The sequence below is a fragment of the Coregonus clupeaformis genome, chromosome 3, assembly GCF_020615455.1.
Source record: "Coregonus clupeaformis isolate EN_2021a chromosome 3, ASM2061545v1, whole genome shotgun sequence".
In the NCBI taxonomy this organism is placed as follows: Eukaryota; Metazoa; Chordata; class Actinopteri; order Salmoniformes; family Salmonidae; genus Coregonus; species Coregonus clupeaformis.
This window is the reverse complement of record NC_059194.1, coordinates 22,275,039-22,292,422: the sequence shown is the minus strand read 5'-3', so window position 1 is coordinate 22,292,422 and position 17,384 is coordinate 22,275,039. Positions and strand designations below refer to the sequence as shown.

Genomic DNA, 17,384 nt, shown 5'->3' with positions numbered 1-17,384 from the left:
CCCAAAAGTGTTTTCCAAGATGTTGGACGATAGTTGGCTGCCTACTGTACATTTTGTAGTGAATGTTCCAATGAAGCAGCCAAGCCATATACACACACATCCTATAGTTTCCACTGCAAAGTAGAAAAATGTCATGATGTCACTGGGTTCCCCTTCAAGCTGTAAGCCTAATGCGCTCGGTCAGGAAACCCAATATCGGGGGCTTATTCAACTATGGTGGGACGTTGCATATACAAAATCCTTTATATAGAATGAACACAATGTACAATCATGGCGACTAGAGGATTGTGTCAGCTTGAGGAAGCCTCAGAAAAGGCCTCATCACCACATACCTCCTCACTCTGTCTGGGAGCTACGTACAAACGCTCAAAAGACATGGGAGAAGTCTAATGATGTGTATGTAGTCTTGCTCTTTAAGCCTGGCATGCAGGGCTGCATTATGTGCAATGCATACCATTATATAATTTACTCAATCCACCCAAAGACTCTTTCAGGGTTGAAAACCAGTGTCTTTATAGGTTGGCTAAAGCCAGGTGTGTACCTCCCATAGACAATTGCCTTTGTTGAGAGCCAGCATTTTGTATGTCAAGTGTGAATTCAGTTTGTTTTACAGAAGTTAGCTGACTAATCTGCAAGGCTTCATCACAATGTTCTTCCTTTTTCTCTTCATGTTTTCCATTATGATTCATAGTGTGCATGTATGTGTATGCTTGTGATTTCTACAAATGCGTTTGTCTTTGTAAATCTTTTGCTGTCTCTTCAAATTTTCATTCAAAAATGTATCCTGATTTGCAAGATTAAACATCATGTTTAGGTCATTAAATATTTAAGTAAATTTCTTCTCATTCATTAACATGGGTCAAAACACTAAGGGGTGGTTTCCATGACACAGATCAAGCCCTGGAATTAAGAGCACTTTCAATGAAGTTTCCATTGAGAATGCTCTTTATTCCAGGACAAAGATTCATCTGTTCCTGGGAAACCGGCCCTAAAAGTCCCCCCACATATTATTTTTGTCCAAGTGTTGGGTCAGCCAGCTAAACTCTTAAGTGCCCTCTTGGTTAATGTTCAGTATGGCCACTGGCCAATAGTCTCCTGCACAGGGCAATGGGTGGAGCGTATCTATGGGATACATGATGGGACAAAGGTGCAGGGGCGCTGTACCTTTAAACTAAAAACAAGCCAACCACTTTCTACATTTTATTTAGTGAAGAAAAAAAGCACATGTCCAGGTGAGTGGTAACTACTACTTAATCTTTGCATCTGTCTCACTCATGCAGTTTTGAGTTGTGACATCCAGCTTGAAGTTAGTACCCGTAGGTGGTGTCGTGAACATGTCAGACATTTCATGTGGCCTATAAACAAATGTAGATTTGGAGGGCAGGGGTTTTGATGCAGGGTGGCAGCAGATGCAGAAGTATTTTCCACTATACGACCCCGTGGACGATATGCCACCTGGCTGGCTTCGACTCACCCAACCTGGGACGATTGAACTTCAGGGCCTCCTGGACTCTGAGCAGCGGAGGAGAGATCTGGAGGTCAGTCTGGCTTGGGTCCAAAGTGCCCTGCAGAAACAGAGGCTCAGACTGCTCTAGATAATGGGCCCAGGGAGCCAACATGCACTACCGAAGGTAATAGATGTAGCTGCTGCTGCCACCTGTTCTGTAGTGTAGGCTGTGGCCCTCATAATAATAATACACTGCTCAAAAAAATAAAGGGAACACTCAAATAACACATCCTAGATCTGAATGAATTAAATAATCTTATTAAATACTTTTTTCTTTACATAGTTGAATGTGCTGACAACAAAATCACACAAAAATTATCAATGGAAATCAAATTTATCAACCCATGGAGGTCTGGATTTGGAGTCCCCCTCAAAATTAAAGTGGAAAACCACACTACAGGCTGATCCAACTTTGATGTAATGTCCTTAAAACAAGTCAAAATGAGGCTAAGTAGTGTGTGTGGCCTCCACGTGCCTGTATGACCTCCCTACAACGCCTGGGCATGCTCCTGATGAGGTGGCGGATGGTCTCCTGAGGGATCTCCTCCCAGACCTGGACTAAAGCATCCGCCAACTCCTGGACAGTCTGTGGTGCAGCGTGGTGTTGGTGGATGGAGCGAGACATGATGTCCCAGATGTGCTCAATTGGATTCAGGTCTGGGGAACGGGCGGGCCAGTCCATAGCATCAATGCCTTCCTCTTGCAGGAACAGCTGACACACTCCAGCCACATGAGGTCTAGCATTGTCTTGCATTAGGAGGAACCCAGGGCCAACCGCACCAGCATATGGTCTCACAAGGGGTCTGAGGATCTCATCTCGGTACCTAATGGCAGTCAGGCTACCTCTGGCGAGCACATGGAGGGCTGTGCGGCCCCCCAAAGAAATGCCACCCCACACCATGACTGACCCACGGCCAAACCGGTCATTCTGGAGGATGTTGCAGGCAGCAGAACGTTCTCCACGGCGTCTCCAGACTCTGTCACGTCTGTCACGTGTGCTCAGTGTGAACCTGCTTTCATCTGTGAAGAGCACAGGGCGACAGTGGCGAATTTGCCAATCTTGGTGTTCTCTGGCAAATGCCAAACGTCCTGCACGGTGTTGGGCTGTAAGCACAACCCCCACCTGTGGACGTCGGGCCCTCATACCACCCTCATGGAGTCTGTTTCTGACCGTTTGAGCAGACACATGCACATTTGTGGCCTGCTGGAGGTCATTTTGCAGGGCTCTGGCAGTGCTCCTCCTGCTTCTCCTTGCACAAAGGCGGAGGTAGCAGTCCTGCTGCTGGGTTGTTGCCCTCCTACGGCCTCCTCCACGTCTCCTGATGTACTGGCCTGTCTCCTGGTAGCGCCTCCATGCTCTGGACACTACGCTGACAGACACAGCAAACCTTCTTGCCACAGCTCGCATTGATGTGCCATCCTGGATGTGCTGCACTACCTGAGCCACTTGTGTGGGTTGTAGACTCCGTCTCATGCTACCACTAGAGTGAAAGCACCACCAGCATTCAAAAGTGACCAAAACATCAGCCAGGAAGCATAGGAACTGAGAAGTGGTCTGTGGTCACCAGCTGCAAAACCAGTCCTTTATTGGGGGTGTCTTGCTAATTGCCTATAATTTCCCCCTGATGTCTATTCCATTTGCACAACAGCATGTGAAATGTATTGTCAATCAGTGTTGCTTCCTAAGTGGACAGTTTGATTTCACAGAAGTGTGATTGACTTGGAGTTACATTGTGTTGTTTAAGTGTTCCCTTTATTTTTTTGAGCAGTGTATAATATGCCATTTAGCAGACGTTTTTATCCAAAGCGACTTACAGTCATGCGTGCATACATTTTTTTTTGTGTACAGATACATGACCACAGATAGATGAATGGACTGGGTAGGTTTCCAGGTCACTATGACACATGCCACATTCCATTATGTTTTTGTTCCATTTCGTATCGGGGATTCTAAAGGAAGGGAATTTAGGCTAATGACACATCTGAATAAATACCTAGCTGAGTGGATTTCCTTTCTCACATTGTCACTGTGCTAACTTGTGCCACGGTTTGACCCATATTTGTTAATTGCCTCCCCCACAGACACTTTTTTTGAATCTTCGGCAGATCAAACGACCAGTAAACCTCCATCCAAGTGTTATCAGGGAACATCTATATCCCACCATATAGTGACCTTTTACACAAAGTAATGAATAACTATGGTGCTTGTTGATCAGTGCAGTGGATCGTTTTTGGGCTTTCTCTTTTTGTATGTTGCTCAGGACTTTTCTGTCTCATGTCCTCAGAGTGGGGAAGCTAGAGTTGGACTTGGAGACCATTAGCGCCCAACTGGACCAGGTTTTCTGTTCTGGGGGAAAGTGTCTCCACAGGAATGGACCTTCAGCCCATAAGGACAGCTTGACTCCTGTAAGCCCTAAATAAGCAGAGGAAACTAGCCTCCCATTGGCAGAATGAAAGCTGCCACTGAAATGAGATGTCTTTCATTTTGGTCTGTCAATCAGGAGAATTGGGTCGGTACCGTTCGCCCACAGTGCCAGAGGGAGGACCATAATATGACCTCCCAGCTTCTTGCTCAAGCAGTGGACAAAGGTAAACTTCTGAAAGTAAATCTGTATGTCATCCTTTTGTTCACTAATAACATGACCAAACTGACAACCCTGACACTGACCAAAAAATTATGGATGGCTGATTTGGCTGTGTTTGGGCCATAACCCAAGAAACTGTTGGTGTTTTCAGGAGCTAGACAACCTTGAGCGTCTGCTGGAGGAGTCTAGGGCCCAGCAGGGGCTGATGGAGCAAGGAAGGGATGCCTCAGAGGCCTAGATAGCAGCCCTCCACTCCCAGCTGTACCAGGCACGCTTCAGCCTCCAGGAGACCCACAGAGAGACACTGGCCACACAGATAGAGCTACATGGCAGCAAGCAGGTAGAGACATGGAAGACCAGACCAACTAAACTGGTACAGGGATTCACACCCAAAATGGATGCAGGCGGTTCCTTCTACACTTCGTCCTTGTACAGAAGCATGTAATCTTGCAGAGCCAGACATCTCGGTAGTATCTAACCCAGGCCTCAAGCCACACAACAGTTCTCAAGCCACACCCAAGCCACACAACAGTTCTCTCTATCATAATAATGCCACAGTAAGAACATTCACTATTTTGTGTAACACCACTTTGTTGGCTGATGATCTGCAGATCAATTAGTCCCTGTTACAGGAGGTGGCATCTCAGACAGAGGCTGAGGTCTGCAGAGGTGCGGGCCTCCCTGATGGAGAGTGACAGACGCCTGCTCAGGGCTCTCCTAGCAGCACTGGAGACTGAGCGGGAGGAGCTGCTTCAACAAGGACACCCCTCAGCCCTTGGGTAAGGAACCCCCGCCTCTAATATTGGTGCACTTGGAGATCTGAAAGAATCAGATGGATATAATCAATATGGTTCTACTTTGCTATCTGATGGAATGTTCTCCATATTGCTGCCTTACACTTATCCAACCCTTATGGTCTTCATACGTGCAAAGAGAGTATGGGTGGATTTGGGATGGAATCAGTATCTCTACCTTTATCTTGAGGTCATGGGGAATTTTCTTGTCTCAGTGTTTTAACTCTTGGCATCGTCAGAGTGCTGCGAGCTCCAGAACACGGAGAAACAGTCAGACTTATAACTGATGAACCAGAAGCAGGGGTTTGTCAGTCCACATCTGTTTGTCTCTTAGGAGTGCTTGGGAAACGGATGTGCAAGTCTCTGGAAAGGAGGAGAGGGTGAGGGAGGAGAGTGCTGTGCATGAGGTGGAGGAGCAAGATGAGGATGAGGAGAAGAGTGGAAGGGAATAATGTGTCTGTTATTCAACTGCAGTCAAAGTTCAGTGAGGAATTAAGACTTAAGATCCATGAGGTGACCCACTCTAAGCCTGGCCCACAGAAACAGATAAAGGAAGAGAACCAGGTAACTGCCTCTTTGGGAGTACTTTCCTACAGCACCATATCACGTGGAGGCGGTCTAACGTGGCAGAGTGATGTTTTCTTTGAAACATACCTCTCCTCCAAACCCCACTTTCTTTTTTCCCAACAGACTCAGTTGAATTCATTTCACATATAAAAATGTTATATATTTTAACATTGTATTTACCTAGAATATTATTAAGCTATGGTATTTATTACACTTCCAGTACTTTATGTTAAAAATATCCCTTTATTAAAGTTGAAAAAGCAAAGATTTCCCCTTCATGCAACCTGAGAACCTTTTTTAAGCGAAGATGCTACTTTTTGCAGTTTACTGTGCTACATGCTTCACTATCCAGTATCTTGCCAACACATGCTGAGTAGACAAGCTATAGAAATACCTATGAGTTATGGATTGTGGATTTCTGAGGATTCACTGTCTTAGAATACTACTGATCAAAGATAATGCTGGACAGTCTGCCTCTGGTCTGTGAGGGGAAGGAGGGGAATCTGGAGAGCCCATTCTCTAACAGCTGTGCTCAAATCTGGCAATGTATACATTGTAACAACCTTACGTAACAGCAAACTTGTTACAGCCACAAAGCCCATGACCAACGTCCATTTATTAATGTAACACCCTGTTACACTGGTTGACATAGAGTGTCATTGTCTTAGTCTGAGGACTCTGACATGTTCTTGTTTATTGTTGAGGCTGGTGAGGAGTTTTGATTTCTGGCTTAAACTAATACTAATCCCTCTCCGAGACTATTTTCTTTGGCCCTGAGCTTGTGGTCCACGGTGCGCTGCCTTTTACTGCCCTGGTCCCTCAGGACACATAAACATGGATTCATGGGATATGCAGACTGGGAAGACATGGTTGGAATACTGCAGGGCTAGACACTTTTTCTCGCCGATATGAGATTGTCATTATGAAGGGACCAATCAGAGAACAGGGTTATGACAATGTCTTTATGAAGGGATCAATCAGAAAGCAGGGCTATGACAATTTCATTATGAAGGAACCAATCAGAGAGCAGGGTTATGATAATGTCATTATGAAGGGACCAATCAGAAAGCAGGACTATGAAAATGTCATTATGAAGGGACCAACCAGAGAGCTGGGTGATAATGATGTCATTATGAAGGACTAATCAGAGAGAAGGGTTAAGACAGAACTAAGTTTAGGATGTAAAGAAAGCACTCCTAGACAGCATTATTTTTCAAAGACAAAGATGTAAAGACAGTAATATCATAATGATAATAATATATGCCATTTAGCAGATTACTTTATCCAAAATGACTTACAGTCATGCGCGCATACATTTTAAGTATGGGTGGTCCTGGGAATCAAACCCACTATCCTGATGTTGCAAGCACCATGCTCTACCAACTGAGCTACTTCATACTTTCCTCTGGTCTTTTCACTTCCAAGTACACAATGAATGCTTACTCAGGAATAGGTGTTACATAATGTTTTTATATTCATACCAACCAACACTGGCACTTATTCTTGGTGCATACTGGACTCATTTCCCCCTACAGTTTGGCTGTGCTTGCCCTCATTTGATTGGTTGTAACTGAGAGGTATGTGCCCAAAACCATGTACTTCTGGCTGAGTCTGGCTGATGCAATGTTGCATGACTCCACACTGACACAGACCGCACAGACAATCCTTCTTGATTGTGGAGAGCTGGAAGCTTAACACTCACTTACACTCTCTCTTTATTCTTCTGTCTTTCTCTCTGTTACATTCTCTCTCTCTCGCTCTCTCGCTCTCATTATCAGGAAATGGGATAATGACCCTGTCATGAGGTTTTCCGTTGCCGTCATCACATTTCCCTGTGTTCTCAATGTCTGCTTGTCCCTGTTGCTTTTTAAAGGCCTGCTAATTTCAACGGAAATAAAAACTGCAGACTTTGGCAAGTCATCACAACGTCAAACTAGGTATGTTTCATGTTAACATTGGCCCACAATCGACGACTGATAAGTACACTTCAGATACTGTAAGTGCAATCTCCGTTTTAGTGCAATAAAGTTGCATTTACCAGACGTTGACTGTAATCCAAAATAATGAATACTCATACAATGTTAATGCAACCCAACCATTCCATGTACAGAACCTGCAGGAGCCCTATTGAAAATCCTCATTTTGATAACCCAAGAGTTACACCTGCAGGTAAGAATGATAACAAATAGCAATGTGGAGATTGAATAGACACACCTCCCTGTTCCACATAAAATGTATTCCATGCATTCCATTCTATCTACTACATAATGATGTACTTCCTTCGGCTTCGCCGGTGGAGAACATCCTGGCAGTGAAGCACACTCTCTGAAAAAAAAGGTGCTAACTACAACCTAAAAGAGATCTTCGGATGTCCCCATAGGAGAACCCTTTGTCACAGAGGGTTCTACATGGAACACAAAATAGTTATATCTGGCATCAAAAAGGGTTCTACCTGGAACCCGAAAGGGTTCTCCTATGGGGAGAGCCGAAGAACCCTTTTGGAACCCTTTTTTCTAAGAGTGTAGCCACAGATGGTAGACTTGGTGCCCTTGGACCAGTATTTGTCATGAAGCTTTACTTTATACATTCCTTCCTCATCTGTGTCCCTTATTCTTCTACTGTCAATTATGTGTCATCTCAGGACAGAGAGGAGAAGGGGCTGGTATTCGTCGATCGCTGGAATCCATGACAGCACGAGCCAATGGTAGCTAGTCCAGTCAGTTCATGGCATCATCATAATCCAATTCTTGGTATCACCTCACACCAAGTTGCCCATATATCATGTAATAACTTGGAAAGGTATTGACAAAACTGACATATTTCTGTCAGTTACAGTGTAATTACATGTAACTGTGCACTTTGATGTAGCAAGACACCATTTTCATTGTATAACAGCTGAGCGAGTGGCTAACCATAGGAGTAGATTAACTTGTTCCTTTCTGCAGATGACAGCGCTGGTCATAGAGCTGCAGGAGCTGAGAAGGGTCTGTAAAGAGACATCATCCACACGACCTGTCTCCCCCAAGGACCAGAGGGCCAGGGAGTGGCTAGAAAGAGCTGCTTTGATTAAGGTAGGGCTGTCAACCCAACCCTCCTGGTTTGGATCCCAGAAGCTTCATCTCTCAACAAGCAGTTAACTGAATTGAATCAATGCATTGAATTAATACATGAAATGTAAACAATGTGGAGAGTGTTCTGTGTAGTAATACTTTTGTTTGTTTATGCTTCTACAGTTGGCATGGCCAATATGTGCTACTATACCAGTGGTTCCAGTTATATTGCCTATGCCAAAACCCATTATTTAGTTTAAAAGTCTCTGTATAGGACTGTGTGGGAGAGCTGGAGAGGAATAGCGAGAGGCTGGATGTCCCGGAGAGCCAGTGGAGTTCTTTGGGTGGTACCTCCAGGATCATTAGCAAAGGAAGAAGTAACCCACTACATGCACTATGATCCTTGACTATGTAGGTCCATATTTCCACATTCTGCAGAATAATCTATGCTTAACATATGCAATCAAGCATGTCTTAATCAAGACAGCAGGAAGTAATAAGCTGAGTCACTGCATGTTAAAGTGTGATCTGAAGTACATCCTCAAGAAATCCTGACGTCACCAAGCATGACTAGGTCAAATAAAACTCTACTATACCTTGGCATCCATTGAGTATACCAGTTGGACAGATAACACTATTGGCAAACAATACCACACTAGGATCTCACCCACTCCTCATGTCCTTCACTTGTATTATGTACAGTTGAAGTTGGAAGTTTACATACAGCTTAGCCAAATACATTTAAACTCAGTTTTTCACAATTCCTGACATTTAATCCTAATAAAAAATCCATGTTTTAGGTCAGTTAGCATCACCACTTTATTTTAAGAATGTGAAATGTCAGAATAATAGTAGAGAGAATGATTTATTTCAGCTTTTATTTCTTTCATCACATTCCCAGTGGGTCAGAAGTTTACATACACTCAATTAGTATTTGGTAGCATTGCCTTTAAATTGTTTAACTTGGGTCAAACATTTTGGGTAGCCTTCCACAAGCTTCCCACAATAAGTTGGGTGAATTTTGGCCCATTCCTCCTGACAGAGCTGGTGTAACTGAGTCAGGTTTGTAGGCCTCCTTGCTCGCACACGCTTTCTCAGTTCTGCCCACAAATTTTCTATAGGAATGAGGTCAGGGCTTTGTGATGGCCACTCCAATATCTTAACTTTGTTGCCATATTGCCACAACTTTGGAAGTATGCTTAGGGTCATTGTCCATTTGGAAGACCCATTTGCGACCATGCATTAACTTCCTGACTGATGTCTTGAGTATGAAAAATGTATGCACTCACTAACTGTAAGTTGCTCTGGATAAGAGCGTCTGCTAAATTACTAAAATGTCAAATGTTGAGATGTTGCTTCAATATATCCACATAATATTCCTTCCTCATGATGCCATCTATTTTGTGAAGTTCACCAGTCCCTCCTGCAGCAAAGCACCCCCACAGAATGATGCTGCCACCCCTGTGCTTCATGGTTGGGATGGTGTTTTTCGGCTTGCAAGCCACCACCTTTTTCCTCCAAACATAACGATGGTCATTATGGCCAAACAGTTCTATTTTTGTTTCATCAGACCAGAGGACATTTCTCCAAAAAGTACAATCTTTGTCCCCATGTGCAGTTGCAAACCATAGTCTGGATTTTTTATGGCGGTTTCGGAGCAGTGTCTTCTTCCTTGCTGAGCGGCCTTTCAGGTTATGTCGATATAGGACTCGTTTTACTTACCAGCATCTTCACAAGGTCATTTGCTGTTGTTCTGGGATTGATTTTCATTTTTCGCACCAAAGTACGTTCATCTCTAGGAGACAGAACGCGTCTCCTTCCTGAGCGGTATGACAGCTGCGTGGTCCCATGGTGTTTATACTTGCGTACTATTGTTTGTACAGATGAACGTGGTACCTTCAGGCGTTTGGAAATTGCTCCCAAGGATGAACCAGACTTGTGGAGGTCAACAATTTGCTGAGGTCTTGGCTTATTTCTTTTGATTTTCCCATGATGTCAAGCAAAGAGGCACTGAGTTTGAAGGTAGGCCTTGAAATACATCCACAGGTACAGCTCCAATTGACTCAAATGATGTCAATTAACCTATCAGAAGCTTCTAAAGCCATGACATCATTTTCTGGAATTTTCCAAGCTGTTTAAAGGCACAGTCAACTTAGTGTATGTAAACTTCTGACCCACTGCAATTATGATACAGTTAATTATAAGTGAAATAATCTGTCTGTAAACAATTGTTGGAAAAATTACTTGTGTCATGCACAAAGTAGATGTCCTAACCGACTTGCCAAAACTATAGTTTGTTAACAAGAAATGTGTGGAGTGGTTGAAAAACGAGTTTTAATGACTCCACCCTAAGTGTATGTAAGGTTCCGACTTCAACTGTATGTACACAAGCTTAATGAGGGTGGGTGTGTGAGTTAGTCACTCTTCCTTGAATAGGTCCTGCTCAATGTCATCTGTGATCTGTTAGTTACCCCTCCCACACAGTATGGGAGGTTTTTTCCTGCATACAGTCATCAATCGAGTCTCACTTCTTGCCAGCAGATGACAGCTAGCAAATGAAAGTGGTGCCCCCTTGTGGACTGGTTTGAACATGAACACTGCTTTTTTGTTTTTCAATCAACACAGATTCATTATTTATTTCTCAAAAAATAAAGAGTTGACAAACAAAAGGCCACTGTCCTTACTCACGGGTACACAAGATGTAAAAAATATCAGAATAAGTGATTGTTCACACAGCGCAAACACACTGGGGTCAAAATCCCCTTTGACTTGATAAGTTTCAACTCCACTGCATTCATCAATCGGGTCCTTTTAGCTCAGTAGTCAGAGTAGAGGAGACAAGGAAAGGAGATGACCACACCAATGCCTCCTTGCCTTCAAATGATTGAGACAAACCCCACTAATTCAGACAGTTCTCGAACATCCTTCTCCGGAGCAGAGTGGTCCCCTAGCCTAGATGGATCCATCGGCCACCCTTCTGAAGAGCGTCTGCCGCTGCTGGGCCGTCATGTTCTCACAGCTCTCCAGCAAGTTGGCCACGATGAGGGTCTGCTGGATGGTCTTGGCCTTGACCCACACCCGCCCATTCATCCCCACCACAATTTCAAAGGGGAACATTTTCTCCAGGTCCTTGGCTATTTCACTCTGGGGCGCTAGCAGCCTGGATAGAGAGGACAGTTACTATTCAGAACCAGGGTCGTGTTCAGTGGTGCAACATTACAGAATGTTTAGATAGATTTGTAAAATGTAGAACAGACATACACTACCGGTTAAAAGTTTTAGAATATCTACTCATTCAAGGGTTTTTCTTTTAAAAAATTATACTATTTTCTACATTGTAGAATAATAGTGAAGACATCAAAACTATGAAATGACACATGGAATCATGTAGTAATCAAAAAAGTGTTAAACAAATCAAAATATATTTTATAATTGAGATTCTTCAAATAGCCACCCTTTGCCTTGATGACAGCTTTGCACACTCTTGGCATTCTCTCAACCAGCTTCATGAGGTAGTCACCTGGAATGCATTTCAATTAACAGGTGTGCCTTCTTAAAAGTTAATTTGTGGAATTTCTTTCCTTCGTAATGTGTTTGAGCCAATCAGTTGTGTTGTGACAAGGTAGGGGGGGTATACAGAAGATAGCCCTATTTAGTAAAATACCAAGTCCATATTATGGCAAGAACAGCTCAAATAAGCAAAGAGAAACGACAGTCCATCATTACTTTAAGACATGAGGGTCAGTCAATATGGAACATTTCAAGAAATTTGAAAGTTTCTTCAAGTGCAGTCGCAAAAACCATCAAGCACGATGATGAAACTGGCTCTCGTGAGGACCGCCACAGGAATGGAAGACCCAGAGTTACCTCTGCTGCAGAGGATAAGTTCATTAGTTACCAGCCTCAGAAATTGCAGCCCAAATAAATGCTTCACAGAGTTCAAGTCACAGACACATCTCAACATCAACTGTTCAGAGGGGACGGTGTGAATCAGGCCTTCATGGTCGAATTGCTGCAAAGAAACCACTACTAAAGGACACCAATAAGAAGAAGAGACTTGTTTGGGCCTAGAAACACGAGCAATGGACATTAGACCGGTGGAAATGTGTCCTTTGGTCTGGAGACCAAATTTGAGATTTTTGGTTCCAACTGCCGTGTGACTTTGTGAGACGCGGTGTGGGTGAACGGATGATCTCCGCATGTGTATTTCCCACCGTAAAGTATGGAGGAGGTGGTGTTATGGTGTGGGGGTGCTTTGCTGGTGACACTGTCTGTGATTTATTTACAATTCAAGGCACACTTAACCAGCATGGCTACCACAGCATTCTGCAGCGATACGCCATCCCATCTGGTTTGGGCTTAGTGGGACTATCATTTGTTTTTCAACAGGACAATGACCCAACACACCTCCAGGCTGTGTAAGGGCTATTTGACCAAGAAAGAGAGTGATGGAGTGCTGCATCAGATGACCTGGCCTCCACAATCCCCCGACCTCAACCAAATTGAGATGGTTTGGGATGAGTCGGACCGCAGAGTGAAGGAAAAGCAGCCAACAAGTGCTCAGCATATGTGGGAACTCCTTCAAGACTGTTGGAAAAGTGCGTAAAACTGCCATCAAGGCAAAGGGTGGTTATTTGAAGAATCTCAAATATAAAATATATTTTGATTTGTTTAACACTTTTTTGGTTACTACATGATACCATTTGTGTTATTTCACAGTTTTGATGTCTTCACTTTTATTCTACAATGTAAAAAAATAGTACAAATAAAGAAAAACCCTTGAATGAGTAGGTGTTCTAAAACTTTTGACCGGTAGTGTACTTCTGTAGAATGTAGGTTATATGCTGAATATGTTTGTTAACTGTAAGGCTGTTTTGAATAACACTTGCTAAATGACCATAGACTAGTTTTAGTCTTGTGACATACCTGCGTACAAGTCCCAGGGACACCTTGAAGAGAAGCCCCCCTGCTCCAAACACCCCCATCCCGTTGGCTCGTCCACAGCTGTCTATACACACCAGCTCCGGCTCCATGTCTTTGTTGGCAATGATGAACTGGGAGTACACCAGGTCCCCCACCTGCAATGGCACCACAGAAAGAAAATTGAGAAAGACTAGTGCCATCAAACTTTAAATTGAAAGACGTGTTGTTTAAAGGAGTAGTTCACTATTTTACAACTTGATGTTTGATGGTTCCTCTCCCTGAAAGTAGTCTATGGGCCAGGAGAAACTGTAATCCATGTTTCAGTTCTTTAAACCGCCACTACAAACTTCAGCTAACTTTAGCCACCACAAACAAACAATCAATGGAATTGAAGGGGGTATGTGAGCATGTATTTTTATTTTTAGCCAAATCACCATTAAGTAACATCAAACCAAATATGGAGTTGAATTGTTTTTTTTACATGTTCACATGCCTTCCATTGATTGTTAGCTTGTAAGCTGAAGTTTGTAGTGGCTGTTTAAAGAAAACGGAACCCTGGATTACATTTTCTCTTGGCCCACTTTTTAGGGTGAGGAACCATCTAACATCAAGTTGTAAAATAGTGAACTACTCCTTTAAGGTAAAGGCTCATGCCACCTGGAAGAATAAAGAGGTGCTTGTGACAATACTGACCTGCACATTAGGTCTATTCCTCTTGGTAGCCCCCTCAAAGGCCAGGTAGGAGAGTGATGCCTGCTCACTCCCCCCTACATCCACCTTGAAGATGTCACCTGACTTGGCAGTTATGATGCCAATCACACTCTCTCCCTTCCCTGGAACATACTGGGGGGGGAGAAAATAAGCAGTGAGCCCATAACTTACTTGAGAAGGACTGTGCAGGTGACAATCACCTGATATGTCCCTTGGGAAGACCAAGTCTGGTACTAGAGTGCAACATGTTCATGCATGCCATCCATTTTCCCCAACCTTTTTACCTCATTCCTGCCAAGACCATATTTGTATTGGGGTTGTGAATTGGCCGTTTACTGTGACAAAGATGGTAGCTAACTAGATACAGTAGCCAACCTCTTCAGAAACATCATGGGCATGCACCTTTCTTTGTAAACCACGTGGTTATCAACGCATCGTGTATTTCTTCTTCAAAAGCATGTAATGAATCAGACCCTGTATAATATAGCTAGCTATCTAGGTAGGTAGCTATTTATTAGTCATTACATAGATACATACCCGCCTTTGCTGAGAGTCTATCCAGTACAGATTCGGTTGTTTATGTCGGAGGATTCCGCTTTTGCAAACGAGAACTTCATCTCCGTTTCGCCGAAGCCCTGGTCCACAAACGACTTTCTCGGGTTTGCTGTCAGTGATACTTTCAGGCATTTGAAAAGAAAATACATCTCCTGGTAATAAAACATCACCAACTTTATCTTTGAAACAACTCAGCATGTCTGTAAATGTGCACTTCTGATGGGGGAAACAATAAATGTGACACAGGAAACCGAGGAAGAGCAAAAACGGAAGTATACTTGTTGTAGCTCACCCATGTGGTTACTACTACCAAGAATGTGACTTAAATGTACTGTAGGTGTAATATCTTGTGCATTTAATATTTTCATGTCATTATTCACGTAGTATGTTGATTGGAATATAACACAAACAAATAAACAAACCATGTGGACATAATAAGGATAATCTGGACCTTTAATTATAAAATATTCCACAGGTGCTGGGACTGAAAAATCGATGTATTCTTTACAAAGCTAGTGTTAAGATTTAATACAAATCAATATGATTATATAAAATGAGTATATATGCGAGTGTGTGTGTGTACTGTGCATGAGTGTTCCATAAAAAACAACTTCTACAATCTATTCTAACAATCACAGAAATAATCAAAAATAAATGTGATAATATTATCACATTCACAGCAGAACCATCTGTACTTGAGTAGGCTACTCTTCAGCAACTTCCGTCTTTCACTATCAAGATGTCTGCATTGGTTTCCCTTGAGAGAGAGAGAGAGAGAGAGAGAGAGAGAGAGACAGCCAGTAAGATGTTTTTAAGCAAGCAAAACGTCTCTTATAAAGCTTCTCCAGTGGACTAATTCTGTGGTAATTCTGTGTTTCCTATAGATATTTTTTCATAGGCGGGGTGGAAAATCACTGGCCTAGTCGCCAGATCTCGTTGTACAGATCCTGCAACCAGGCTACTGTAGTACGACACAGTGCTTGCTGGCTATAACAAAATGTACAACCGTGCGTGGATGACGCTGGGGGTGCTACAGAGATAAGCAGCACACCCAAACAATTAGAGAGGAAACATTTCAGTATAATTAATTATTGCCACCTGGAAGAATAAACCAACCCTGGTTTTCTATAGTCATGCATGGACATTCTCATGAATTAATGTGTAGTTGCCACATTACATTTTTTTTAGTATAGAGAACTGTAATGATAATATTTGAATGGAATCCTCACCCTCCTGTAGAGTCTGGATCGGTCCGCTGCGTCTGGTAATGCAACATCTAAACCACACACAAGTAGAATTTAACCTTTTATTCTTTACTACCTAGCATTTATTATCATAACTGCTAATGAACAGTACAATGGACAGTACAATCTGTCATGTTTTGACAAACTACCGTTCCTAAATGGAAATTAATTATGAATTATGTACAGAATAGTCAGACATTTTATTCATTTAAATTATTCATGTATTTACCTGCAGAAAAGAAGACAGCCAGACATACTAGCAAAATAGTTTTCCCAATCATGTTCATGTGACACTGGTGTTGATGATGAAATGCATACATCTTGACCAAGAGCAACTATCAAACCTTGCTATGTAACACGTTTTTTTTTTAGCACTGAATTAAAGACAGTTCACTGATATTTACCGAATTTGTAATATTTTGGTCCCCACAACAATATGACCTGGTCTTGTTTTCACCTGTATGGTAGGCTAATTTAGTTTTATTAGGCCTATAGTTGGCCTACTTATATTGGCCGTGTTCGAGAGCATCAAATCCATGATGCATTATTGGTAAATGGTGACTGACTGATCTACAAATAATAATGAGTAGTTATTTATGATGCAAGTTGATATGTAGCTCGGTCAGTCGGCAGTCGCCTGCACTGTCGGCTGCAACGTAGAACAAGCCCTTTGTCTTTGTGCTAATGCAGCTCTCATTCCCAGAATTATTTTTCATTTTGAAGGAACACATGATTTCTACTATATGCAGTCAATCAAATGTAATGCTTTTGTCACAGAAGTGTTAATACAATATGGACATAAATCCTAAAATTAGTGACAGGAAGGAAGAAAGCTTGAGAGGAAACAGACTCTAGAGGGGGTGGTCTTAATTTTTACATTTTAGCCATTTAGCAGACGCTCTTATCCAGAGCGACTTGCAGTTAGTGAGTGCATACATTTTTCATACTTTTTTTTTTTTCATACTGGCCCCCCGAGGGAAACGAACCCACAACCCTGGCGTTGCAAGCGCCATGCTCTACCAATTGAGCTACAGGAGGCCCATTAATCTGGTTGAATTAACTATTCAGACTAGGAATAGTAAATTATACTTTTCTTGTTTTACTTTATTTATTATTATTCATAATATTTGAACTCACCCAAGTGTGGATATAAATGCAATTTTTCATTCTTACTATATGTTACCAAATCACATTTTATCTTCTCCCATCACTGAGATCGGAAATGTAGATTAAAGGATTATGTTTTTTTTCACGGATCTCTAAATTTGAGCTTCTCTCGGTTTCCGTAGTCAACAATTTGCACAACGCCAAAGATTATCTATTATATTGACAAGAAAGCCGAGTGACCGCTCTAACAATGGAAAGACATGTCCACAATTGAGCGAAGGCAAGTGAGATCAGGTGGGACCACTCTAGCCAATGAGAGGGCAGATACGCGTGTGAACAAC

At 42.6% G+C, this 17,384-nt stretch overlaps 1 protein-coding gene across 1 annotated transcript; it reads right to left on the bottom strand.

Annotated features, from left to right (window-relative positions):
• Positions 1 to 10,823: 10,823 nt before the first annotated feature.
• On the bottom strand, positions 10,824 to 14,990 carry LOC121546371 (exosome complex component RRP40). Its single transcript, XM_041857592.2, has 4 exons — positions 14,675 to 14,990; positions 14,120 to 14,269; positions 13,430 to 13,581; positions 10,824 to 11,663 (listed from the first exon to the last, which is right to left on the bottom strand). The coding sequence occupies exons 1-4, from the start codon at positions 14,888 to 14,890 to the stop codon at positions 11,456 to 11,458; spliced, it is 726 nt and encodes a 241-aa protein (XP_041713526.1). The 5' UTR covers positions 14,891 to 14,990; the 3' UTR covers positions 10,824 to 11,455.
• Between the last annotated feature and the right edge of the window lie 2,394 nt (positions 14,991 to 17,384).

What these genes read in the sequence shown, in the direction of transcription:
- LOC121546371 (XM_041857592.2), bottom strand. Translation starts at nt 14,890, where the DNA reads ATGCTGAGTTGTTTCAAAGATAAAGTTGGTGATGTTTTATTACCAGGA. An exon ending in GGAATAGACCTAATGTGCAG is followed by an intron (nt 13,582 to 14,119) that starts GTCAGTATTGTC and finishes GTGCCATTGCAG; the next exon opens with GTGGGGGACCTGGTGTACTC. An exon ending in TCCCTGGGACTTGTACGCAG is followed by an intron (nt 11,664 to 13,429) that starts GTATGTCACAAG and finishes CTCTCTATCCAG; the next exon opens with GCTGCTAGCGCCCCAGAGTG.